Raw genomic sequence first — 26,540 nt, forward strand, 5'->3', positions numbered from 1 at the left:
TACATATCCAAATGAAAACATGTGCTTTCCTTTACCTCTTCAATATAAACTACATTTGTGTACATACAATTATTTTGGAACATCATATAAAAATGAAATGAGCTAATGTCCTGTGATTATATTCCACTTGTAATGAAGTTAATTGTAAAATGATGTCTACCCTGTAACAATGCAAACATGGCATGTATTCTCTGGAGTTCTGATTAGCTAGCTAGTAAATATTAACAGCAGACGTGCATTATTAAAAGGAATAACCTTGGCCAACATAGGCTCGGCTGGGAATCAACTGGCTCTATCTAAAGATAATATGTCCGGGTCCCAATATGATTTTACATAGTGGCCTGGAGTCAACTATCTCTTGGTTTAATAAACAATCATCATTGGAATATTTTCTTTAAAAATTAAAAAAAAAAAACAAAAAACACCTTTCCCCTAGTTTAATCATGTATATGCCTATCTATTTACAGGCTTTATCTACTCAGATAAATGTAAGTCCTTGAAGGGAGAGGTCATTTTTCATTTTATCTTCAAGTCCCTAGAGCAGAAGAATGTTTGTTGTATTGTAATATGATTGTATATGTATATGTATTTATGTAATATGTAAATCTATATCTATCTATACATTTATAAACCTACATATGCCCCTCCCTTTCAACTTAAGACACAATTAACAAATTTTTGCATAATGGAGTGACTTGTGGTTTTTCTTATTTAAGTATACTCCCAACCATTAGTGACTGACTAATATGAATCAAATCCTGTGGACAAAGTATTTCATTTCAGTATGCATTAAGTAGTGACATTAATAAGAAACTGCTCTGCTTAGTAGAAAAATGCTTGTTTTGAACTATAAATGATTTCAAGGTCTAATGCATACATTAGCTTATTTTCATATCTGAAGGTCACAGGACTATTACTTCTGCCACTTAATACAAATGTACCTTTCCCTCCAAACCCCCATCTTCTTTCCTTTTTTTGGTAATGTATACTAGAAATAAAGAGAGTAAGATCTTCAGAGTGGAAAATTGCATGTTCTTTTAAAATAGTTAAAATTGCACTTATCATTTTGGGCTCATCATTTCCCTTCTGAAGTTCCACTCTTTGTGACACTATTTCTTTAGTTGCCATGTTTATAGTCTTTTTTTGACTTTTCCCCTCTACACATCCAGGTTTTCTTTACTCCAGAATCCATGTCTTTTTTACTGTCCCATGCTATTAGAAACCCATTCATAGTATGAATTTTACTTCAAGCTCCATTACTATTTTACCTGTTAATCTGGCCACATTGATCTTTTCCCTTTGCAACTTCTCAAAATTATATATATATATATCTCAGAGGTGTCAAATACAAGGCCCAGGGCCTTAGTACCTCAAGAAGCGGATTCATACATAATGGAAAATATTTAACCAAAAAAAATGCAGATAATGTCACTTTGTGGTTTTCTAAGTCACTATATGGTTTCAGTGATCCTCACACATGGATTAGTGGCCCCAATTATACGTGTTTGGCATCACTGATCAAATCAAAAGCATGCAAAAATTGTTTCTCACAAAAAAGATTAAAAACCCCTGGAGGGGAGAGATATTCTCCTTTGGTGCCCTGGTAGCATTTTAGAGATGTGTAGGCACTGAATAAATAAATACTTGTTGAATTGAATTTCTGATGAGCTAACACAGCTATGGTAGCTTTGGGAGAGGATCAGCATCCTGGCCAATGAGCCAGAGAAGGTCTCCATGGCAACTTCAAAAAATAGAGGAAAAATTCTCTATTTCATTATTTGTTCCACTTTCCAGTGTGAGGTTAATCATGTTTCTCTTGCCTCCTTCGAAATACTTGTCATGAATAGAATATAATTTTAAACGTAATCCATTTTCATTAAAGGATTGGTGTTTGTTTTTTTTTTTTTTTTTTACAGAACCCTCTTCTGTATTAAGTTTTTGAAATCTTATTTTTTTAAATCAACTTTTTTTTCCTGTGATAATCTCTGATTAATAGTTTAATTAATTAATAGCTGATAATAGTTATCTATAATTATGCTGAATTCAGTGTTTAATATGTGGAAATGTATCTTTAAGCCTAATATAACTGTTCAAATATTGAAAGTTACAATACAAGGTAGTACTACAAATTTTTTTTGTTAAATCCCAGACATTCTGAGAAAATAAAGGCCAAATGTGTGCTGCAAAAATGGCTTAAGAACAGCAGATGAAAGAGGTTCTTTAAAAGATACAACAATGGATATACCAGAGGCAGTACCATCATTCTTGTGTCTGAAGAACAGCACATCATATATGCCATGTAAGAACTGAGCCTGACCATCTGTCTATTTTCTCATTTTAGGGGATTTCTGATTCACTATCATGTTAACTATAAAACCTGGGTGGAATTCATCCAGATTGGAGAAACAGTCCTTTATAAAATGATTTACCAGTTCAGGTAGTGATAAACCAGGATTTGTAGGAAAATAATCAGTTTCATTTTTAAGTCATTACTGTGGCAGTTACTGAATATAATATGGCATAGGTACTAACATAAAATTTAATTTTCTCTGTATTCAGATTTTTCATCTTTTATATGGCAAACCTAAAGAGTTTTCTATTTCATTTATGTAATATATCCTTTCTACATTTTTTCTCACAGTGACAATATTTTATGGTGATACATTAACAAACCTAATAAAAGTTCAATTAAACATAAATGTAGCCAAGTACACATTTTGTGTTCTTCTAAGATGGGATTTCCAAAGCACTGTAAAAGCCAAAGCTTAGTCATTTAAACCTTTTTGTCCAAGAACTCAATGCAACAATAGCAGCTTGAGGACTTGGTTCAAATGTAATGTTTTCTTTTCTTTTTCTCTCTCCCTCCCCCCAACATATGACCTTGGTTCTAAAAAGCAGCATGGTTTTTAGTCACCCCCAATATTTCTTCTGGCACTTGAGTATTAAAGCAACTCAGCTTTCTATTCTTTCTTATGGCTGAGACAGAGCTGAATGGTCTCCCACTGAGCGGTTGGCAGACTTCTTTCTATAATTCCTACCTATGTTAAATGCCGCCCCCAGGCATAGCCATAGTGTTTTGTGAAAACTGGCAGTGATGAGCTCAATGTGTTTGAACAAACAGGTTCCCCAGCAAGGAAGAAATCTGGATAATTTTCTCAGGGGATTCTGAGATCCAAATAAGGCAAATAGAGTACAACATTAAAATGAATTAATTGTTTGGTCTTCAATCAAATTGTTATTTTATTGGTTGATAAAGTCCAAATGTTCTGCTGTGCCCAGAGGCCTGAGTCAGGTTCTAGGTGTAATAATTATCTTTAATACATAAGCTCATGTCTCACAAATCCTATTCTAAGAAAATTGATGCTTGAGAGGAAAGTCTGCTAGCATCAAGTGCTAGCCCTTGTTCTGTATGATAAGTATGTGGGTCATTCATGATTAAAGGCTGGAATGCATTCAGCCAGCAAGGATACCAATACAACTTTTGTTTCTATGACCTTGATGTTGGCTTGGGCAGCAAAGTCCCTGAAAGCTTGCTTCCCAGCAGCGCAGCTCTGGTGATTATTCATTGTGTTTCTTACAGGCCATATGCCCCTGCAGACAACTGCATCTCTTGTGGCCAACATGCACATGTTTTGCAGGATGCACAAGTTAAAACTGGCAAAATTTTGCCATTCAATCAAAGCAACTTTCTAAGTAGGATATTACCAATTTGCTGATTGTTTTTCTCTGGGCGCAGAACTTAAAAATATCGGAAAATTCTTATTATTATGAAAGGTAGTAGAAATTCTCAAATTCTTAAAAAAAAAAAAAAAAAAAAAAAAAAGGGTGGGTGGAAGGGCTAGATTCAAGATTCGAGTTCCAATACTGCTGAAAACTTTGTGTTACTTTGGACAATTTGGCCTCAAGTTTTCTTACCTGTAAAATGGGGATTATAATAGCATCTATTCACAGAATTGTTATGAAGATCAAATGATGTCTTGAATCTTACAGCTTATATACAAATGTTAACTATTATTGTTTTATTATCATTTCTTTCAAATCTAGCATTCTTTTTGGTTGAAAGAGAATAGACTATGAAATGAAAAGATAAGGCTCTCCTACATCAAAATATACATGAGTTCTATATTTAGATTATTAATAAAGCCCTACCAAAAGCTTATGAGAAGATAGGGTAAATTCAAGCATGAGCAGTAAATAGGTTTGAAGTTAAAATCTAAAATCTTGGCTTTGTTATAGTTCTCTAACTTCAAATATGGGATCTGATCTTTAGGGCTATCAATTTTTTCTTTTTAAATCTATAAAAGCAGAGGCTGGATTAGATAAGGAGTTCTTAACTTGGGGCTTCTGAACTTGTTTTTAATTTTGATAAATGTTTGATTTCCCTCCTAACTACACATAGTTTATTTAAAACATTTAAAAACAAACAAAAAAGATTCTAGAGGCTTAAGCATGATGCCAAAAGGGTTCCTGACACACACAGATTAAGAAACCTAGGCTTTGATCATTTCTAAGGTCCCTCCTAATTCTAAGTCAATGATTCTATAATTCTACTGTTTGAAATCATCAACTGTTTTAAGAAAAGGAAGTGCTCTTTAGGTAAAAGATGACCACAACAAACTCAGGAAGATGTAGCTTAGGAAAGAAACTCAGATGGTGTCTGGTAGCCAAGTCATGCTTGGGAGAGACATTCAGCCATTCTCTGAAGGGCAAAGGGATCCCTCCCATTTCACAAAACCACAACACACTTATGAGCATACTGCTGACCAGGGTTACATCTGAAATATCTGGTCTCTCTTACTTCTTCACACCTACATTTGATATGCTGAGGCCTTCTAGAAATGATTTTTTGAAGGGAACCTTCCTCTTAAGATTGTGAAGTTTAGGTAGCTTCACTACATATTAGCAGTTCGATTGGAACAGATGGGATATTTGGTGGCTTGGCTGCATGCAGCTTTCATGACTAACTAATGTGAAATATGGGCACAAGACAGCACATTCTTTAGGAGTAGCAGCAGGCAGACCTGGCATTTGGGGACCACTGTCTTCCCAACAGTGGCAATATGGCTGGCTGGAACTTGATGGTTTATTTTTCCGGCCAAGTGATTTTGCCTCTTAGATCTGTTCAGGACTTCTGTATCTGAAGCCTCTGCCATGTGGTATTTCTCTCTTCAGCCCACTAATACTTCTGTCAATAATTACAATCCTAGATTTATTATAGCTCCTGGCTTTTGGGGATTAATGAGATCCAACAGTGAATGACGATCAATAGGAACCAAACACTGTCACTAGTTAACTTGACTTTTTTTTTTTTTAAACTGAATTCTTACTAAGTTTGTTATCACACCAGTGTCACCTTAGAGCTCTGGCTGCCAACTGGTGAAGATACAAAGTGCTGCAGGAAAGCACAAGTTGGCCTGACACTTTGGGTTTGTAACTTGTGAAGAACAAGCTGACCTGGATAACATTTTTTCCCAAAGTGTTTGCTCAATCTGCCTGTCACATGTACAACTTCTGAATCATGAAGGTATAAAAATTGCTCAATTGAGACATTAAAGACATTAATAACTGACAAAGAATAAGGGGCTCTTTTTGAAACTCAGTCTCAAAGTCTCCAAATTTAAACTTCTATTATTGCTGGTTCCTTACATTCAATATAAAAAGAAGGGGGAAAATGTTAGAAAAATGTCTCAGGGAACCTTGATTATTTCTCATCAATTAATATTTCTATTATTCTCAATAAAACCATTTTCATTTTAAAAATGGCAGCCCAATGAAAATCAGAAAATAATTGTCACTATAGCACCTGTTACCTACTGGCTCACTATAAGTACTCATATTGGGTTTTAGACAACTAGCAACTTTCATATGCTAATTATCCAGTTTTGAATTAAGCCAGCTCTGCTTCTTCTCTTCCTTTCTTCTGATACCTTCCCTTGGTTAATTCACTGTTTATTAACACCTATGTCAAAGGAAGGTCAAAACAGGGAATTAATGGAGATGAGATTCAATCTATTAACTGAGCAATTAGATAAAAAATTGAGGAAGAGGAGACTGAAATCATTCAGACTGTTTTTGCTTGATCTGTGGAAAATTTGAGGATCAAGGGTAGACAAGTCCAATTACCATGTGTAATAATGAACTTAGATGATATGCCTGATTCCTGATCAAGTAATTTTATTTTCAAGCTGAGCTCAGAATTAGAGAAGCCCAATCCCAAGTCATTTTTAAATTTTCATACTTTTGTTGTATATAACAGATCCAGGAACAAAATCTGTTTTTAAAGTATACAATGTTATTATTAATAGCTAAAAAGAAAAGGCAGCACTTTTGCTCTTAAATCTTACATTATCTTTCTGATTTTCAAGCAAGAGAAGTTTGGGGTTTTTTTGAGTTGTACATTTATCTCATTTTTATGGATTTCAAATAACTATGGGGCACATGACAATTGGAACATGTAATCTATCCATGCCATATATGTGTAAGAGGTTTTAAAATTTTTTTATTGTTTCTATCTCCATAAAAAAGGAGGCAGTTTTACAGTAGATGCCTGCCAGAGAAATCATATGTATTGCTAATGGGAAAAACAAGTGATAAAAGTCTCTTAGTTGATACAGACAGTGGCAAAGTTGTATTAGTTCCAGGGATAGCAGAAGGAAAACATTTCTTCTTATAAGTAGTCCAAGAGCAGCAGGTTGAGGCAAAATTATTTTATTGCTGCTGCTTCTGACTCAGTCTTCATTTATACACATTTTGGACATATTTCTGTATTTTAGTTTCCAAAATATACTTAATGTATTCTCTATATCCAGCACTCAGATTTATCTGCAGTTTTTTAAGTTGAACTACCTTCGCATGTGGATGATTCTGTACTTGACAAAATACAATGAGCTGACAAAAAGCATGGTGAAGAAATGGAAACACAAGAAGCCCGAAATAAAACCCAAGATCAAACTTCCAGGAGTGATAAACTTGGAGCAAAACACTGAAACAATTTCTAGTCCAACTTCTGTTTGGCCACACTTCATTTTGAAGCTTAGAAGAGTCATTATGTTTCTCCATTCTCAATATAAGTTTCTCCATTGTCCTGAAATACAAGTCTGCCCTATATTCTTTTTTCTCCCTAATGTTTCAAGTTTGTATACAAGATTGATAAAGCCTTTCTTATTAATACTGGAACCTAACAATTCTCTCCCTCCTTTAAGTATAGAATACTAACACACTTCCCAAGGGTTTCATTAACAGCCCCTTCAGTTTTATGAAATCCTTGGAGATGATTAAGGAAAAGAGATAAGCTGGTGTTGAGCCAAAAAGAATACATAGGGAAGTGAGATAGAAAAGGGCAAGAGGAGAAACAATACCACACCCTCTCCTGTGGGCCACTTTTGTCTCAAGTCTAGTTTATCTAAAACTAATTCAATTTAAAAATATTTGATTTTTAATTTAAAATTTCCCTTACTCTTTATTAGCTCCTAAAATCTTCCAAAGTTCAGTTTAAAAAAATCTTCTATACTCATAAAACCTTAAATCATTTAAATCTTACTGATTAAAAATTATTGGCAATACTTATTATACTCAGCATCTGTATTGGAGGTAAGGGAGTGTAGGAAGAGATTAATAGATTGCTATTCTGCTACTTTTTTTGGCCACCTTCAATAGGCTCAAAAGCATCTCAGAATGATACTTTTACTCTTTCTCTTCTGCTTTTTATATTCTCTTTCCTGGATAGCTGAAATAGAACAGCACAGAATTGAAGATGTCTGTGGCAAATTTTGGTTGGGGCAAGCATAGAGAGGGTATTTTTGATGAAATCATTCTAATTCCCTCCACTTCAAATACCATCTATGCCATCTGTAAGGTATGGTGTTGGGAGGAAGGGAAGGGCTTTCATCAGCAAATCACTCCTATTTTCTGCTGAATGAAATTTTTAAAATAAGCACTACTACAGCAATATAAAACTACCCCAAGTCCAACATTCAGGTGCTGAGAAATCTGTTATTGCTACTATACAGATGCCATATCTTGACCAAATAATCTCGAACAAAACAACCCCAACTATTCCATGAATTCAGTTGACCTATGTAGTTATGATTTGAAATGAAGAAGGTATATATTTCTGCTAGAATAAGTTCTTTTCTTTTTTTTTTTTAAAGGCATTTAGAACCAAAACTCAATTTACTTTATGAGCTTAAGTGCTTAACTCACTAAGCCACATGATAGAAAATTGACCACATCATAAGTTAGGAGAAACTAGTTAAGATTAGCGTGAGGCAAGTAGGCCTTTGCTCCAGGGCACTGAAATTTAAGCAAAAATTGGACACATTAGCTCTCTTTTAGAACTGAGGAACTTAGCATCTAAATGGAAAGAATAATTAGTTAAAATACAAAGCCAAGAGATCACTGCAAATATTAATAAAACCAATCTGTAAGCCACTGTAGTAATTAATTCCCCTTACTGCTCAACTAAATTAGGCTTAATTACTTCTTGTATTATTTTCAGATTTTGTACTGCTTCCTTTGGTCACTAAAATTGTTAAGTTATAACTTTGAAATAAAATGACACATATGTAAGCCAAATTTTGTCTCAACAGGGATCTATCTTATTTTTTACCATAAATTCCAAACCATATCACCTGTACTCTGAACATCATATTCATCTTTCCACTAGTACCTAAAATTCTAGCAGTCCTCAGAAGTTAAGCTCTGATAGGCAAACTTTTGCTTCATCTTGCTCCAAATAAAATCTCTATGATCCTCTCTGACTAACTCCTTTCCTTCACAGTATGTGCATGATGCCTCTGACTTTTTCATTTCTAGTTCTCTTTCATGTGACATCTTTCCTTGTCAGTATCTAAGTTTACTAAGTACAGGAACCATCATGTTTGCTTGTATTAGTATTCTCAATGTTGTGCACAGTGTCTGGCAGTAGTTAAGTGCTTAATAATCTATCCATCCATCTATTCTCAACATAACAACAAAACCCCCATACTCACATATCATCAAAGATGAGCTTTTGTCTCCTGCAGTCTCTGTGCCCATTAGATAATGGTGACCATGGTTCCGTCTGGGGTCGTGGTTTATTATAGAAGAGACTGTTTTCTGAGCTGTTGTGCACTGTTTTCTAAATAATGAGCAATACCAAGATAGTTGAGAAATCAGCCATCTAAGTAAAAAATTAACATAAGCTAAAACATATTTTTTTTTTTTTTATTGTAAATTACAATTTAATTTGATCTTTGTTTCAAGGAATACCTATGACTATTTTGTCTTTTCAGGTCATAATCTCATCAGTTGTCATGTTTTGGAAGATCAGAATTTCAAGGTGCTATGCAGAAAAAAAAAAAAGCCTGATTTAGTTACTACAGGTTTCTTTTTCTTTTTCTTTTTTTTTTTTTTATGCTCCTCTCCCCTGCACCTGCCCCCAATGACAAAAATGGAGCAGTGCTGCTTTGTGGAAGAAAAAAAAAAAAAAGAAATTAAGTACCTTCCTTAGGGAGAGTGGATTGTGACATAAATGTCTTCCACTCTAGAATACAAATTGTTTCCTTTGAAGCAACTAAAATTTGCAGGGTTTCTAGATGGGCCTATTTCATGTAAAAAATTAGAAGGTTATGTGACCCAGAAAATTTGACTCTACAACCTGAAAAAATTTTAATTAAATAATTTATTCATTTATATTAATGATCATAAAAAGTATAATGCTAAAACTATTTTTGAGATATAAATCTATAATACTATAACTCAAAGACCTTTACTTATTAATATCAAAAACATCTTTCTAAACTGAAAGCTACAATTTGTTTGTACTGAGGAAAATCTACATTAATAAGAAATGAAGACAAGATATTCAAAGTTTCCCCCATTATTCACAAAATGCCATAGATGTTACCTATAACAAAGAAAAATGGTTTGAGTAATTAAGGATAGGCAAAGGGGAGGCAAATTTATCTCTGTAGATGATGAAATCGTTTACCTGATAATTCTTTAAAATTTTTTGTGAATTTAAGGCTTCACTAAGGTCCTGTGAAATGGTAAAGTTCCCTCTCCCCCTGAATTTTATTTCAAGTTTCTTAATTTCATATTCCTCCCAAGTTTTTTTTTTTCCAAAGAACTTGGACTGAGATTCAAGTTCAGCCAGGATAGCTGCTAATGAGGATTATAAAGCCAAGTTTCCTGACCCGGCAATAAGTTTTAGGTTTTTAGAAGGTTTTATTTATCATCAATTAATAAGTTTTAAGCAATATAATATTTATCAGGCCACTACTTTTTCTTTCTTGTTTTCATCCCTTCATTATTATTAGCCCCTTTATAAAGGGCTACCTATGTTCTGTCGTATTTGGAACTCCTGCCAATTTTTGAGAGAAGCAATGACTGTGAAAACTGTGTCGGGGGACTGTGCCCTGAAGTTATGCCATTGTTGGGCACCACAGAGAACCACCTGCTCTCTCTGAGGGGAGTCTATTCACCAACGGGGCTCTCTCCACCAAAAGAGGGTGCTGTGGTAGCACTGCCTTTCTGTGGGCTACCCTGATTGAAGAGAGTAGGTGAGAAGGCCCTGGCCCGCTTCAAGAGCAGGTTTCTAAGACAACTACTGCCCTATGTAGTCCCACCCCAGGGGAAGTTTCTTAGCAAAGACTTGTTTCCTACCTGCTATTTTACGTCATCACCAAAGGATGCATTATTTATTTTTTTCTTTTGAGAATTGAAACTAAAAGCTGTGGGAAATTTTTTTGAAGAGCAAAAGAAGCTTATAAATAGTTTTTTATTTTTTCATCTTCCTGAGCCCCTTACAACTCCCAATTGGGAGAGCTGAGAGGCAACACTTTTATTTTGGATCTCTTGTAAAGCAGCAAGTTAGCTTTTTAATGTTTTGTTGGCAGTAAGGACAGGATTGGGGAAGGGTGGGAAGGTGTGTGGGAGAGGGAGAAATTCCAGGTTTGCAGGTGAGTTTTAATTAGGAAATGACAACATAAAAACTTACAGCAAGGTCTCCAGCATGGGACTGCAACTGATTCTCCGTCTTATGCTTTTTGCTGGAGGAGATGGAAGTGAACAGGCTGCTGCCATTAGGTCTACTGGAAGAAGTTAAATCATCATTGGAGTATTTGTGTTTTGACACATCTGAGAGGGGTGAAATGGGTGACCGAAGCATTTTCTCATTTTTATTTATTGGTATTGCCAAGCTGGAAAAGGAAATTACAGTAATGGAATGTCACAAAGCCGGCACTGAAGAAGGTAAATGTTTTATATATTACCAAAACCTCCAATTTAAGACATGCTGGCAGGGAGAACTTTAGTAGGAATTATTATTCCTGGAAATGACTTTATGGTATTAGGACCAAAAGTTCATTTGCCAATTTAGATCATGGTTTCCTCTGCCATTGAGGGTAAATAGCAAATCTACAATTAGCCTGAAAGTTCATTTCTTTCCAATAATGATAATAATAACAGTGGTAATACTATTTGGGCACTTTTCATCTGAGGACTTCAAAATAATTTATAAATACTGATCTTTCTTTTTTATATGCACAAAGCATGAATAGTAAGCAGAGTAATCATAATATTAAAATATTTTATTCCAAGGTGATTTTTTAAAAAAAAAGGAGTTTTATCAAATACCATGACAAACAAAGTTTTCATTTAAAAATTAGGTAAGATGAGTTCCAAAGTACTCTGTGAGACATAAAGCTACCACTCCCAGTCTATGGCTTATCTAGGCATCTACTGAAAAACCCAGTAAGGGAACAGATATGATTAGAAGCCAGAACTTCTGCTTTCTAGCCCTTTGTTCTGCCTATAAAACCACTCTGCTACTTATGTTTAGTTTACTCTAAAGACAAAAGATACGTTCTTCCTCACGATCTCATAAAATGTGCTTTATCATGCTAATAAAAATTAACAGGAATAATAGTAGTACTTCAGATTTATAAAGAATTGTTGGTTAGAACTCAAAGTAACTTCATTATATTTATCATAACATTTCTGATAAGATGAAGATAAAATTCTACATTTTATAACATCTCAAAAATTTTGAAATTTAGTATATAAATCACAGATAGCAATATACAATGTCTAAGCTATAGTTGGGTTGATGGGGACAAACAACAGATTACACAGTTAAAGAAATTCTAAGTATAGTATGGAGAATTTCCAGTTAATTACGAATGGCTGCTTCTAAAAGTAGTTACCCTAAGAAGACATAAGTCAAAAGAAAATCTGGCCTACAACTTCAGTTTTAGAGCAAATTTCCAAAATATCTTTGAAACTCTGAAGAGATTCTTTTCAAGTTTCAAACCACCTTCCTTAATGTTGGAAGTAACATCTTCCTTATAATGACCTCCCTAACTGTAACTATTTGGATGAGGGAATGAGGAGAAATTTGCCCACTCTTAGCAGCTGGGGGAGAACAGGTTAACACTAGATTTCTAGCCTAGGACTGACTCCACACTGTGTGGGCTGGTATCTCTAGATGTGTTTTGGTCCCCAGAATTAGTTAGCAGGAATAGTTCTATAATCCCAGAAGGAGCCTTAAGAAAGAGTAAAATGTATTTTATCTTGAAGTCACATCTGGGAAAGTAAAACCCAAAATAAATCATGAATATACGTTCTATGACATTCTACAAATTATAATGGAATATTTCAGTCTGAAATACTAGCAGAACCTACTGGCCCACTTGCCTACTATCCTTAGGAATATGTATCTCTCTCCTAAATCAAGCAACTGGGGAAGAGGAAGGCAATTGTAGGGAAGATGAGGATACTTTTCATATTTAGGGAGTTGACCAAAACTAATTCTACAGTTTCAAGGACATTTAGATATCTGTTTTGAAGTAGAATAAGAGAGTAGAGTTTACTTTGTACATCCTGCCATGAAATACAGGCAGGTGAGATTAATAAATAATTAGATCAATTGATCATTTTGGGAAATAGTGTCTGCAAAGTTCCTCAAAGTACCCTGTGAACACTATTACATGTGAGTAAAAAGAGTAACAGAAATATCCTACGTGGCAACAATCAGCATCAGAATTATAATAATTGTGTTTCAGATTTTTTTGAGGTAATAGTTGATGAAATAAGGGAAGAGAAGAAGAGCATGTTTTTGTAATCATAGGCACTTAAGGGTCACTGGGTTATTTAGCTTGAGGGAGCTAGATTAGATAGAATGCTGGACTTTAAATTAAGTGTAAACTTGGCTTCAGACAGTAGCTATTTGTACCTGGGCAAATCACTTAATCTATCTGCCTCTGTTTCCTTACCTGTAAAATAGGGACAAAAACAGTAACTCATCTATCAGAGTGATTGTGAAGATCAAATAAGATGATATATGCAAAATGCTATGCAAACTTTAAAGTGCTATGTAAATGTTAACTACCGAGACTATTTCAAGTTAATGAAGGACAGTTTTCAAAATGGAAGTACTTAAGCTAAGCAGGCTTCTACAGATTTGGAAAAGGATTCCCCTGATGATAACCACTTTCAAAAAATAGCCATTACTGCAATTTCTTCTTGAGTTATATTCAAGGAAATAGGGTCCAAAAAGTATTCACTTGGGATGGCATGAGCTAAATATATGCTGATATAAGGACAAGTCTAGTGTGCTCAGTTCTCAGCCCTATCTAGAAATTTCAGTCGTCTTCTTGAAAAAAGCTTTATGGGGGAGAAGGAGAGAAAGAGAGACAGGCAGACAGAGAGAGAGAAACAGAGTGTGTGTGTGTGTGTGTGTGTGTGTGTGTGTGTGTGTGTGTGTGTGTGTGTAATGTGAATACATGTGTATGCACGTATGTGTGAGCTTTCCCCAGTTTTAAATTTTAAGACAACTTTTCATCTTTTCCTAACCTTTCAATTTACATTTTTGTGTGTTGTGGTGAACATTAATTAATCTCTCTTAAAAAATTCTACACATAGGGAAAATCAAAGAATCTTTTAATACTAGTACAGAAAAGTGTCCCAAGTTTTGGTGTTTCCAAGTGGGCAGGAAGCTCTATGGTTCCTGTTATACACAATCTGGAACTTCCCTAGAACACTGCTCTCAGTAGGATGTAAGGCCACCCCCATCCAAAAAAAGAAGAAAGTTTCATTTCTGTAGATAAGAACTCATGTGCACTTCAGGGAACTCATACATACCCTGTACCTTAAGCCACCTGTGAGAGCATAGATTTCTTCACCTTGCAAATCCTGACCTGAGGGGCTCATAGTTCTAGCCTGGAAGGGACCTCAAAGTACATCTAGTAACCCCTCTCATTTTATAGTTGGGGGAAATGAATTCCAGGAAAGTTAAGGTTTTATAGGTAGGAAGTGACTGAGGTAACATTAGAACCCAGGTCCCTGACTCCATGCCCATTTTTTCTATAACCTGGTATTTCTCCCTTCTTAATACTCAAAACAAGTAGGAGAATCCCAGAAAAGATTAGCTTCAGATAGCCTATGAAACAAAATCTGCCACTAATCACTGCTCCCTCCGGGGGTATCACACTATATACTATGAGTGTATGTGTTTGTAGCTCTAGGACCTATCTATAGTTCTGTAGCAAATATTTATACAATGCTTTAAGGTTTGCAAAGTGCTTTATCCATACTGGGGCCATTGCTACTCCCATTTTACAGATGAGGAAACTGAGGCAGGTGGTGGTTAAGGGACTCGCCCCAAATCAGATAGCCAGTCAGTATCCAAGGCCAGATTTGAAATTCCTCGAGAAGTCTTCTTTCTGACTTCAGAACCAGCACTCTGTGCGCTATGGTGCCCCCTAGGGCTCCTCCTCTTGTGTGCAGGTTAAGAGTTCAATGCATGCCTGGGCTTTGCTTATTCTGAACTTTCCGGGGTGCCCTACCCTTATACTCCCCGACAAATTCATTAAGTTAACATTGTAGGCCACCTCCTTTGATCTACCCTTTCTCTACATGTCTTGGATTAATCAAAATAGTTTCTAAATTTAAACTTAAACTTTAAGCCAATTTACAGCCCCAAGTCATTTCTCTCTACTCTGACCAAACCCTGACAATGCTTCCATATACTCAGAAATAAAACCAAGAAGAGCTCGATAATTCCCTTCCTGGCCTCCATCTTCACATACAGCAGGCACTGCTATTCCATTGGGTTATGTATGATCTTCCTTTCCCTCAGTTTTGGGAGTAATTGTTATATGATGTGTTGAGAGTGTATGCTATGGAATTATTCTTACTACTTCAATGGCTAAAAAATTAGTTATTAGTAATTAGAGTTTGGGGGTAGAGGAAAGAGGCATTTGAAGCTTTATGAATGACATGGAATTTTCTATCCCAAACTAATTCTATTTGGACAAAATAATTGTCCTTTCATCACAGAAGCAACAACCATGCACTAGTATGGTATACAGAGTATACTCTGTCACCCAAGAAGACAAGGAGAAACTCTTATCTAACTACAACTCTGTGATCAGGTTCCAACCTTGATCTATTCATTAAGAATCTGATCTGACCATGATATGATATACAGCTTTTTGAAATAGGATTTTGAAAAATTTTAATTCTACATTAAAAAAAAATTTAATTGATGTCTTGCTTATGTAGTTTTCCAATCACCAAAAGTTTTCCCAGTATCCCTTCCCATTTCTTCTATTAAAGAGTCATCCCATGCAACCAAATTGTAGTCTGTACTTTGTTTTTGAAGAGACCAAAACATCAAGAAGATATCACCACTTGCAAGTGAATTGGATTTAAGTGAGGGACAGGCCTGCAAAGTCAACAGGTGCCTCATTCTTTCCCCTTGAGAGGTGTCTGGATCCAGTAGCAAGATGCAGATCACCAGGGCTGCAGATGGCTCCAGAGGAAGTGGGAGGCTTAAGTCTTTTTAATCTAAGGTCTCGGTTTGTCTGAGGCAATGGGCAGTCAGTGATGAAAGGGATGTAAAAAAAAAGGGGCAAAAAACCGGGTTTCTTTTACTTACTTGGGGGCAAAAGAATTAATCAGAAAGGGGAAGCCTCTCCAAGATTCTAGCCAAAAAAGAAACAATTGCTATTTACACTCATTCAGGAGCCACTGGAATCCAAACAATGACCAAAAGTGAGTGAGGCTTGGGCTGTGACTTTTGTTGGCCACTCAAAGAGAGGCAGAGTACTTTGGGTTTAAAGCATGGTCCATAAACACCAAGACATCTTGCTAGGTTTCAATGATCAAAATCTGCATTCCACTGGGCAAAGAACCCACAGGTAAGGGTATGATTCCCTAGGAAGACACAGGGAAAAGAGGGACACGGGAAGAAGAGAAGGAAGGAAGCTTCCCCATAGCAAATACAATGTTAAAAGAAGAGGAAAAACACCAGCAAAATCAATACATTGATCAATACACTGGTAAGTCTGAAAATATACACAATGTATTATATCCATGCAACTTCTACCTCTTTGAGGGGGTGTGGTGGGGACATCTTTTGGAACAGTTATTATCCCTAGGGGCTCAAGATGAGATTCAAAAGGAAAACTCATACCTATTGGTGTTCAAGTGGCAATGGCTTGTCGAAGAAGTACTGTTGGCCAAAGTGGTCAGTCGTGAGGAACACTCTTTCTCTCCCTGAGTCTTCTTGACTTCCCTAAATTCCTCCTCATTTTCACACTGTATGAAGATAAAGTTAAAAAGGATCATTTCTTGGTAAAGGCAACAGAAAATAGCTTGCAGCAGCAGATCCCAGTGGAAGAAGTCCTTAAATTGCCCTGTACTCATTTTACTCACCCTGTTAGCAGCCAACAGTTGCCTCCACTATTATATTTTCACAATAAACTTTCCACTCAACTAAGATGAGATTCTGCTTTATTATATACAACTTATTTAAGAGGAAAATGACAACTCCATGATCAAAGTACTAATGAGAATGTTTTGAAAGATGACGTCTTCTTTGCCAGCATCCTGGGCCAGTATTTAAATTCTCCAAAAGGAAGGCCAATTCTTAATTAAGATAGTAAACTCAACTTGTTACTCTGGCATTTCCGAGAACTGGAGCAAACAATGTCAGAACAACTGTGTGTACCTTCTGGGATTAGAGGAGGGAGGTCATTGACAATTTGAGAACTTTCTTTTGAAATTTACTCCTATGAATTTCAATCGAAGACTAATTTCCCTTAAATTCAATTAACTGTCACTATGCTGGAGTATCTAAAGATTTTTAAGAGTCTTTATCAAGAAATGATGGGTTAGGAGAAATGAAAGGTTTCAGGTTTGTTGCGTGGCCTAGCAATTGTGCTTAAAAGACATTTATTTTCTATAGGATGATAGGCAGTCATTGGAGTAAAAGTGTAGATTGTGCTAAACTAAAATCCATTTCTCTGTGACATCAGGATAATATATGGAAAACATGCTGCAAGACGTCTAGTATGTATTACAGCATTGTCAGTATTATACTAGCTACAGGTCAAATGTGCATACTACCTGGGAAGTGAAATTATTCCACATTCACTATTTACCAGGGATTGAGCTATTTCATTTAGGACAGAGGGTCTCTAACTTTTATCTAGCTAGCTGTCAATGTATTCCCATGGCTCCTGTCGAAGTTGTTCCCTGATGCTCAGGCAAAAATATTAGTCTAGGGGGACCTAGTCATAGATTCCTGATTGTCACCACCTGGCACAATGTCTAACACTCTATGGCTCAGAATCTTCAGCTGCCTGACTTATTACTCTCCCAATCCCAAACATTTTATAGGGACTCATAATGTGCTCAATGTCTTATGGCTCCATAATGCCTAGTAAAGGGCCCTATGAAAAGTATTTCCTTCATCTCTGCAATACTTGATTTTATTGATTATTACATTAGATCATACAAGGAACACTTTATCAGCCACACACTGCATGTAGTTTTATAAATTAACAAAATAAAAAAGGGCAAGGGAAAATGAAGTACTTTTAAATTAAGAAAAGCACAGCATGTAACCCACATATCTGCCCCCAGATGTTTCTGAACTCCCAGTGCCTCCTAGCAGAATGTCTTATGGCTGCCCAGGGCACTCATCTCTGGGAAAGTACTGGTACCAAACCATGTCTAGGAAGAAGAACTGTGACTTGAACTCCTTCTCTAAAAGAATCCTTGTATTGAACTTTGGACAGAGGAAGTATTTTTCCCCTCCCTCCCAGTTTAGTGGTACTACCAAAATCTAACCTCCAAGTTCCAAGGAAACCTTTACAGTGGTAATATATATCTTGCATCTTATTCTCTGCATGCCTTTTCACTTCAGGGGAATGGGGGAACTCCTTACCCACCTCCACCACACTATGAAGCCAATTTTGCTTTCATCTTCCTTATTTCAATTGAATTCAATGAGTATTTATTCAAGTGTCCCCAGTACCTCTGGTAGTGGTAAGAGGGCTTATAGAAAGGGCTCCTCAGAAGGGAGTCCCATATTCATTTATTTGTTCAAAAGTCCCTTTGTCCAATCACGCCACCCCTGTCGCTAAACCTTCTCTCAAGCAGTACTAAATGCCTGTCCTCAAAGACATCCTGGGAAGCATGAATAACCTCCCTTACTTTTAGTGTTAAACCACCCTCCTAGTCAGAAAGCTTTTCATTCAGTCTTGTCCTCGGTTTGCCCTCAGAAGGTATGGAATTTGAAGATGTGGAGCATGGAGAGAGAGGAGGAGAATATGGAACACTCCCGAGAGTTACAACGTTATGGTTCTAAATAGTTACCTAAAGTTAAAGTCTTTTCAATGCAGTGAGGCTTGCAAGGTTCACTGAGTACATCTGTATATCCTAGGATTCTAGGAGAGTTATGAGATTATGGACTGGGTCACTTACAGAGGTTGTTGCATCTCCTTCCCTGGAGACTTTCAATGTTTCTGAAAACAGGTCATGAAAATAAACACTGGCCCATGTGCTCAGTGTCTAAAAGAAATTAGTAATGGCCTAATGAATATTAAGGAAGCAGACCAAAAAAAGGTTTAAGGCCTATCCTGTCTTTTTTATTTTCATTTTGTTTTATTTATGTGGGAATCTGTGTTTGCAGAAGAAAACTCTGAGCATAGCCTATCTCCATGAGGTAGAATTGGGAAATGAGAAAATCTAGAAGTAAATAGTAACAAATGTAAGTGTATGAGAAGATCAAGAGAAATTTAAGGGTCAAAGAAAATATGTGTGGATCTAGTGATTATTATACAATACAGTGGAATTTCCCAATAAATTATCCATCATGCTATGGGAAACTGTGAAGTCATACTATGAGAGTATTGTGGGGAATGAGGAGTGGGTATTTCAGTAAAGCAAAAGTTTCAAAATCCACTCTATTGTGAGATCTGTTAAAAGGTAGTTTGAGTGCTTTTCCAAGTCTGTGAGAGATAAGTACTAGTTGGGGTAGGAGTTGAGGTAGGACAACTTTAAAAATAAGTTTTGCTTTAAAATGGGGAAGAGATACTTTCAAGGAACTCATTTATAGTTGTTAGTAAGGTACTATTCAACAGATTCTCAAAGAGCTTGGTTGAAGTTACAGAATTAAAACACCCAGCATTTGAATGATAATCACTATTTCTAGGATGGTGAACACATCAAATGTTTGGCTAAAAAACAGCCTTTGGCTCAGTGAAATCTGAAATGGCTCAAAGTTGAAAAGACTAAAACAAGCTCTCACAGCAGGAGAATGATTGTTATTATAACTCCTTACTTATTTGATGTTGTGTTCTTAGTATCAAATTATCTTCACATATATTATCTCCTGAGTTTTATCTTCATTTCATAAATGGAGAAATTGAAGACAGATAATGAGAAAAGCCTTTTTCAAAACAAATAGTAGTTAGGTATAGAGAGCTAGTAGTGTCTGTTATACAACTAGAACCTAGGATTCCTGAAACCCTGTCTATTGCCTTTAACATCCAATTACCTCCAAAAAATGTCTGTAAAAGTGCTTTGAAAGCTGTAAAATGCTATAAAAATTTAAGGAGGCTAAATTCTCAATAATTAAAATGGCCATAATTTAAAGAGCTTGAGCTGAATTTTGATTACTGTCAAAGGATACTATCAGTTTTTTACTGATGTTTCTCATTATTAACTAAGTTATTTCCAAACAGGGCTGCCTCAAAACTCCCAATTTCTATTTTCTATAGGATTAAGTCCAAATTCCTTTGCCTAGTATCCTGTATCTTTTATATTTTGGTCCCCATCCCCTGAGAAACCCTCTAGTCAGGCTCAAAAAGATTTGTTTCTTATTGTTGTCTGAACTTTTCACTTTGCTGCTTTGCTTTTGTTCTTGAGGATCCCTATCTTCATTTTTCTCCTCTTTACTGTCGTCCTTGTACCAAAATTCAATCTATCATCTAAGGCCCAATTCAAGTCTCCCTTCACCTGTGGACGCCAGAGGTGTCCTCTCTATTCCCAGAATACTGGTACCACTTCTTGGTCTTGACCGCTCTTAGAGCATTTGCATTTTGCCTGTGTCCAGTTACTTTTGTGGCTTCTGTAGGAAGCCATTTTCCCAAGGACCTTATAAGCTCCCAGTGCACAAGTATTCTATCTACTGAGCCTTACCCATCTCAGTATCCTTCAAAGCCGAATACCCAACACAGGGTTTTACACATAATAGGAACTCAATAATTATTAATTGAATGAATGCATCTATCCTATTGAATTTAAGACTCTACTGGACAGGAGACATTAGATCTACTTAGGTAATATCCAATAGACATCTAAACTCAATACATCCATAACAAATTCTGTTATCTTCCCCCCTACATGGCTGCCTCCCCCTGTCATGTAGAAAGTACCACTACCCTCGGTCCCTCAGAACTACAACCTAAGTCACCCTGGATTCCTTACCACCTGTGGTTTTTGCCAAGGCCTGGTCGAATTCAACTTTGCAATATGCCCTCTTCTCTCCTCTGACATCAACTACTACTCTCCTGTAAGTCCTCATTACATCACAACAGGACTTGGGTTTAGGGGTGGCTTGTCTCAATTTATCCTCCACTCAGTCTCTAAAGTAATTTTTTCCTAAAGTGAAGGTGTGTGACCATGACATACTACTCCCTCACCCCAACTCTAGTGGCTTCCTGCTGCTTCCAAAAGCAATACTGTTTGGCATTCAAAACCCTTCCTAACCTGCTTCCCTGCCACCTTTCCAGTCTTCTTGTACCTTATACCAGTCCTGACACACCACCTTTGATCAGGATACTGGCATTTATGTTGTCCCATGAACAGGACGATCTCTTGTGGTTTCTGGGTATTTCCTCTGGCTCTCTCCCATACCTCATCTCCAAATAATGACCTCCTTGGCTTAATACAATTACAACCCAACCTCATCAATTCCACTGCCTTCCCTTTGTTAATTATGTCCTCTTTATCTTGGACATAGCTCAGTTTGTATATATTTTTTTGCATGTTGCCTTCCAACATTACACTGCAAACTCCTAGAGGGGAGGAACTTGCCTTCCATTATGTCTTCAGCTCTTAGCAAAGTGCCTGGCAATAGTAAGTGCTTAATAAAGGGTTACTGATTGATTTGTCTCTATGTTGTCTTCCCCATTCTATTGCAAGCTCTTTGAGATCTTTTGCCACTTTTTGTACCCGCAAGTCTTAGCAGTGACGGCATCCAGTAGGTACTTAATAAATGCTGCCTATTTGATTTATCTGTAACTGCAAGCCCTGCCCATTAGGTTACAAGCTCCTTGAAGGCAGTCTATCTTTTGCCTTTTTTTGTATACCCAAATCTTCTTGTATACCCCCATAGTGCGGGACATCTAGTAGGCACTTAAGTGCTGCCTGATTATCTATAACTGCAAACTGTGCCCATTAGACTGCAAGGTCTTTGGGAGCAAGGGCTATCTTTTTGCCTCCCCGGGCTAGAAACTTTTGCTCTGGGGACCTCGGCCCAGCTGATCAGGTAGTTGGGGGAGGGGGGGGTGAGTGACCAAGCCTACCTTGCGTTTCCGCTTGGACTTCGGCAAACCCTTTTCTGCAGTCGGCAGGTCTGGGGCGTGACTCTGCGGGACAGGATCCAAGTCTTTGGCCCCGGAGGCAGCTAGGGCAGCAGCGGGAGGGTCCAGGGCGGGCGATGGCTCCGGGATCCGGGAGAGAAGGGCCAGATCGATTTTGACCCACAGGGCCTTCACCTCGTCATTGTCCTTGAGCGGGGAGAGCAGCTCGTTCCGGCCGAAGGGCACTAGAGTGTAGAACTGCTCTTCTAGCTCCTTGGCGGCATCGCTCGAGGTCCTGGCGTTGATGGAGCCCACGGCCTTGTTGCTGCCGCCGCCACCCCCCACCGGTGCCGGGGCCTGTGCCCTGGCCACCCTCCCGGAGCCGCTGGTCGCCTCCCGCCGAGGGCACTGCCGCCGCCGCCGCCGCCGCCGAGGAGCCCGGGCCCACGGGCGGGGGTTTGGGGCCCGAGTAGTCCTCGGGCTCCGATTCTGGCTCCGAATCGGACGAGGACGACGAGGACGAAGAAGAGGACGAAGACTCAGTTTCGATGAATTCCTTGGACTTGGGGGCCGTCTTGCTTAGGCCCCGCGTGCGGCGCTTCTCGCAGGCCGCCGCCGCCACTACCGAGGACGAGCACGAGCGCAGCTCTTTTCGGTGACCCGTCCTAGCGCCACCGCCGCCACCTCCACCGCCGCCGGCGCAAGGCCTGGGCTTGGGAGGCTCGGGGGTGGGGCTCTCTACTAGCACCTCGCTGGCCGCCAGCTCTTCGGCCGGAGGCCGATGGCAGTTAGCGCCGTCGACCGCCGAGGCCCTCTCCGTGGTTGTCGTGGTCCTCCTCGGAGGCTTCTTGCAGGCCGATCTCCGGGAAGGGGGCGGCGCGCCTGCGCTTTCCGCAGCAATCGGAATGACCCCCGTGGGCCCTGAGCCCAGAACAGCGGAGACAGAGGCAGGGGCGGCAGGGGGCGCTGTGGGGACGGCGGCGGCTGCGGGAGGCGCAGGCGCAGTGGCGGGAGGTGACTTCTGCTTCACCCCTTTAGTCCCAGGGGCCTTGTTAGCAGTCCTAGGCCTCTGCTCCTCTTTGCAGGCGTTCTTGATCTCCTTCTCACGGACGCCTGGCTGGCAGAGGGTGGTTAATTTCCCGCACTCTTGCACCTCCTCCTTTCCCCGGTTGTAGTACTGGCTGCTCTCTGACCCGTGGTTTTCATTTTGATTCAGGAGCGGAGGCTTATGGGGATTCACTTTGTTGAGCCATTTATCCAGCTGCCACTTGTTGGAAGAAGCTTGTTCTGGCTAAAAATCAGAGGAAACAAAACAAAACAAAAAAAACAAGCCACAAACATCTTTTATGAAACTTAAGGAGGTGGTGTGGGGTTTTTGATTGATTCCTCTGGGTGCATGAAGGAAGACTAATGAATAGTGTTTGAAGCAGACGGGGAAGATTTGTGTATCTCCCAGTAGGAGAAAGAAGGATGATGTTATCCATTGCCACATACTTGATTGCTCAAATGGTCTTGGTATCCTAAATAGTGAAATGGCATCTTGCCTCCTCCCAATCTTCTTCAAGCACTATTAATATGCCCCTTAATGGACATTAAAAAAAAAAATTTCATTAAACATCATAATTTATTATTTATTTTATTTATATTATATTTTATTATTTATTATTCTCTCACTTTCCCACCCACTGGGAAGGCAAGAAATAGGATATTCATTATACATATGAAGTCATATAAGACATTTCTGCCATATGTATTTTTTATTAAAGCTTTTTTGTTTACAAAACATATGCATGGGTAATTTTTCAACACTGACTCTTGCAAAATTTTCTGTTCCAAATTTTTCCCTCTCCCCACCCCCTCCCCTAGATGGCAGGTAGTACAATACATGTTAAATATGTTAAAGTATATGTTAAATCCAATCATATATATTTTTTAATAGTCATCTTTGAACACCTGAGGAAGGAGGAAGTAATTTTTTTTCTCCCTGTTTTTTTGAGAATTAAAAAATTAATCCATCTCAGAATTTGCTTCATTCTAAGGCATTTCCTTTCTCAAAACTAATTTCAGGATTCTATTGTTAGGAATTCCTTAATGTGCTGTGAATGGTACCAAGTTGGGGAGAAATAGATTATGTGGGGGAATAGAAAGACGTTTTCTAAAGCGAAGTGTATGGCAGTAAAGAATTGGTAAAAGGTGAAGAAACAAAGTGAAAGGGCCGCCCCCAAGTACAAATAGCAAAAAAAGACTGCTTATTTGGGAAGACAAGGTATAGTCATCTCACAGTAGGAGCATTAACTTTAGGGAAATTACTAGGTTGCTAAGGTTGTATTCAGTATATTTCAAAGGGGACTGGTGCATGCACTTTGCTCTGCTAGCCTGAAATTCATCTCCAATCCCTATACTGTAGAAAGCAATGAAAGTGGTGGAAGCAATGAGAAATTCTTCCTGGGAACATATGTACTAACTTGGAACATTTAAGGTGGGAAATTGTCATTTCTAGTGGGGTTAAAGCTATGTAACAAACATCAATATCAGCACAGAAAATAAGGACATTGACACATAGTGCTATTTCACTCAGTCTTTGAGTGACAGATATGTCAAATATTTTTATTTTTCCAGATTAAAAGAAATTGTCCAAAAAGAAAAAGACCAAGTGAATTCTACAAAGATTTGCTCTTATGTTGTAATAATGATAAAGCCAAAAATTAATATAGCACTTTAAGATTTGCAAAGCATTCTATATCTCATTTGATCCTCATAACAATCCTAGGAAGGCGTATTATGTTCTTTTAGGTACTATTATGATCCACATTTTGCAGATAAAGGTCATCTGCCTAAGAAGTAACTGAAAATGGATTCCAATTCTTCCTTGACTCCAAAGTACATAAAGCAATGGTGGATAATCAAAATAAATGAAAAGCAGCATGCAATGGTTTGCAAAGCAGTTGCCCTTACAAGTCCCTCAATAAACAGAGGTTAGCTGAAAGCTAATTGACTAGAACTTAATACATTTGTGAAATCTAAAATTGACCCTCTCACTTTTTTTTTTTTTTTAAATTCTGGCAAATAACTAACCATTTTAGTGCACGAGGTTTTCTGCCTTAAAAATAAAAATGCCCTAAATGTTGGAGTGTATAAAGAATGCCTTGAAAAAAAAAGTTGGGGACTATAGTACTAAATTTTTGACAATGCACAGGATTTGCAGTGACACTTCTTCAATTTCTACAGTTTTAAAGTCCATGCTTTTACTCCTTCATCTCACTAGGTAAAGAAAACACATACATACATCTGACTGTAGCCAGAACCCCTGTCATAAGTAGAAATTCCTAAGAAAACAATAAAACAGTGAATTGAAAGACTAGGTAGATTTTAATCATTTTCATATAGGACCACTGACTGATTTAGATTCCTTCATCCTATGCAATACTAGCAGAGAAATCTTCCCAATACACTATTTTCACCACATTTCCTGTTCAAAAACCTAATGGGATCCCTAAATTGCCTACCAAATACAATTCAGATTTCTCAGGCTGACATTCAAGACCTTCCACCAATTATTCCCACTCTATTCTGCACTCCAATATAGCCAACTTTGAGAATGTCAGCTACACACTGGAATTGATAGTGATCTTTCCTTAGGGAAAAACACCCAGTAGCCTCCTTTAATCACCTGACATTTGTACAGAAACAACTAATGGGTACTTTATTGTATAATCTTTTGTGTTTCTATTTCATTTCTATAGAAATTGGAAGTTTTTCCAGGGTAGTACTACATATTTTACTTCTTCTGTATCCTCTAAAACCCTTAGCCAACTGCTCAAAACATTTTTTGCATTGAATTAATTTGATTTGCACATTCACTCTGCTAGAGTCTTAAGGGCATTTTCACTATCTCTCTACCAAGAGTAATTTTATTCTTCTACCTGGCATGTATTCCACACTTAGTCTTATTAATACAAATTTTATGATCGTTTTAGTTCCAACTCAAGTATCAACTTTTAGATGATGTCTTGCCTTGATTCCACCTTCTCCACAATGATTCCGTAGCTAATTTTGAATTACCTTAACCCTTATTTAACCAACTAGTTTCACACTACACCAAATAAGTATTAAGTACTTTTGTATTGCCTTGGAAATGTTCTCTATGTCATTACTCAAATAGATTGTAAGCTCATCTAGGATAACATAGATTGGAAGCTCATCTAGGGTAACACCATCTATTTGTATTATAGGTCCTATAGTATCTAAGCCTATTTAGTTAGAATGAATTCCCATTTTATTTTTATGTAAAGACCCTCTAATGCATCATATAGAACTTTGTATCAGAAAAAAAGGCAACAGAATGAAAAAAAGCATGTTTTCCCATACTCTAGAATGCAGTTACATGAGAATGTAAAAAATAATGGGAAGGAAGATAAAAGCTAATTCCAGAAACAAAGTCTTGAAGCAATGAAGTGGGTGGGATGATTCACTAATAATGAAAAAAAATGCTACTCAATGACTTTCATGTTCACTTAAGAATATATCATCATGATCAAAACATACCATTTACACTCTTTCTGTTGTTTGCTTGCATTTTTGTTTTTCTTTGCAGGTTATTTTTACCTTTCTAAATCCAATTTTTCTTGTGCAGCAAGAAAACTGTATAAATATGTACACATATATTATATTTAAGATATACTT

General features: G+C 37.5%; 1 protein-coding gene across 1 annotated transcript in view; it reads right to left on the reverse strand.

The window, feature by feature from the left end:
• AFF3 (ALF transcription elongation factor 3) overlaps positions 1-26,540 on the reverse strand; it is a 660,643-nt gene that overhangs the window by 36,259 nt on the left and 597,844 nt on the right. The window contains 5 exon segments of the mRNA XM_074300399.1: positions 8,991-9,118; positions 10,979-11,180; positions 16,457-16,581; positions 21,861-22,208; positions 22,210-23,148. Of these exon segments, the coding sequence (XP_074156500.1) occupies positions 8,991-9,118; positions 10,979-11,180; positions 16,457-16,581; positions 21,861-22,208; positions 22,210-23,148 (1,742 nt within the window).

This window comes from Sminthopsis crassicaudata, chromosome 3 (genome assembly GCF_048593235.1).
Source record: "Sminthopsis crassicaudata isolate SCR6 chromosome 3, ASM4859323v1, whole genome shotgun sequence".
NCBI classification, from domain to species: domain Eukaryota; kingdom Metazoa; phylum Chordata; class Mammalia; order Dasyuromorphia; family Dasyuridae; genus Sminthopsis; species Sminthopsis crassicaudata.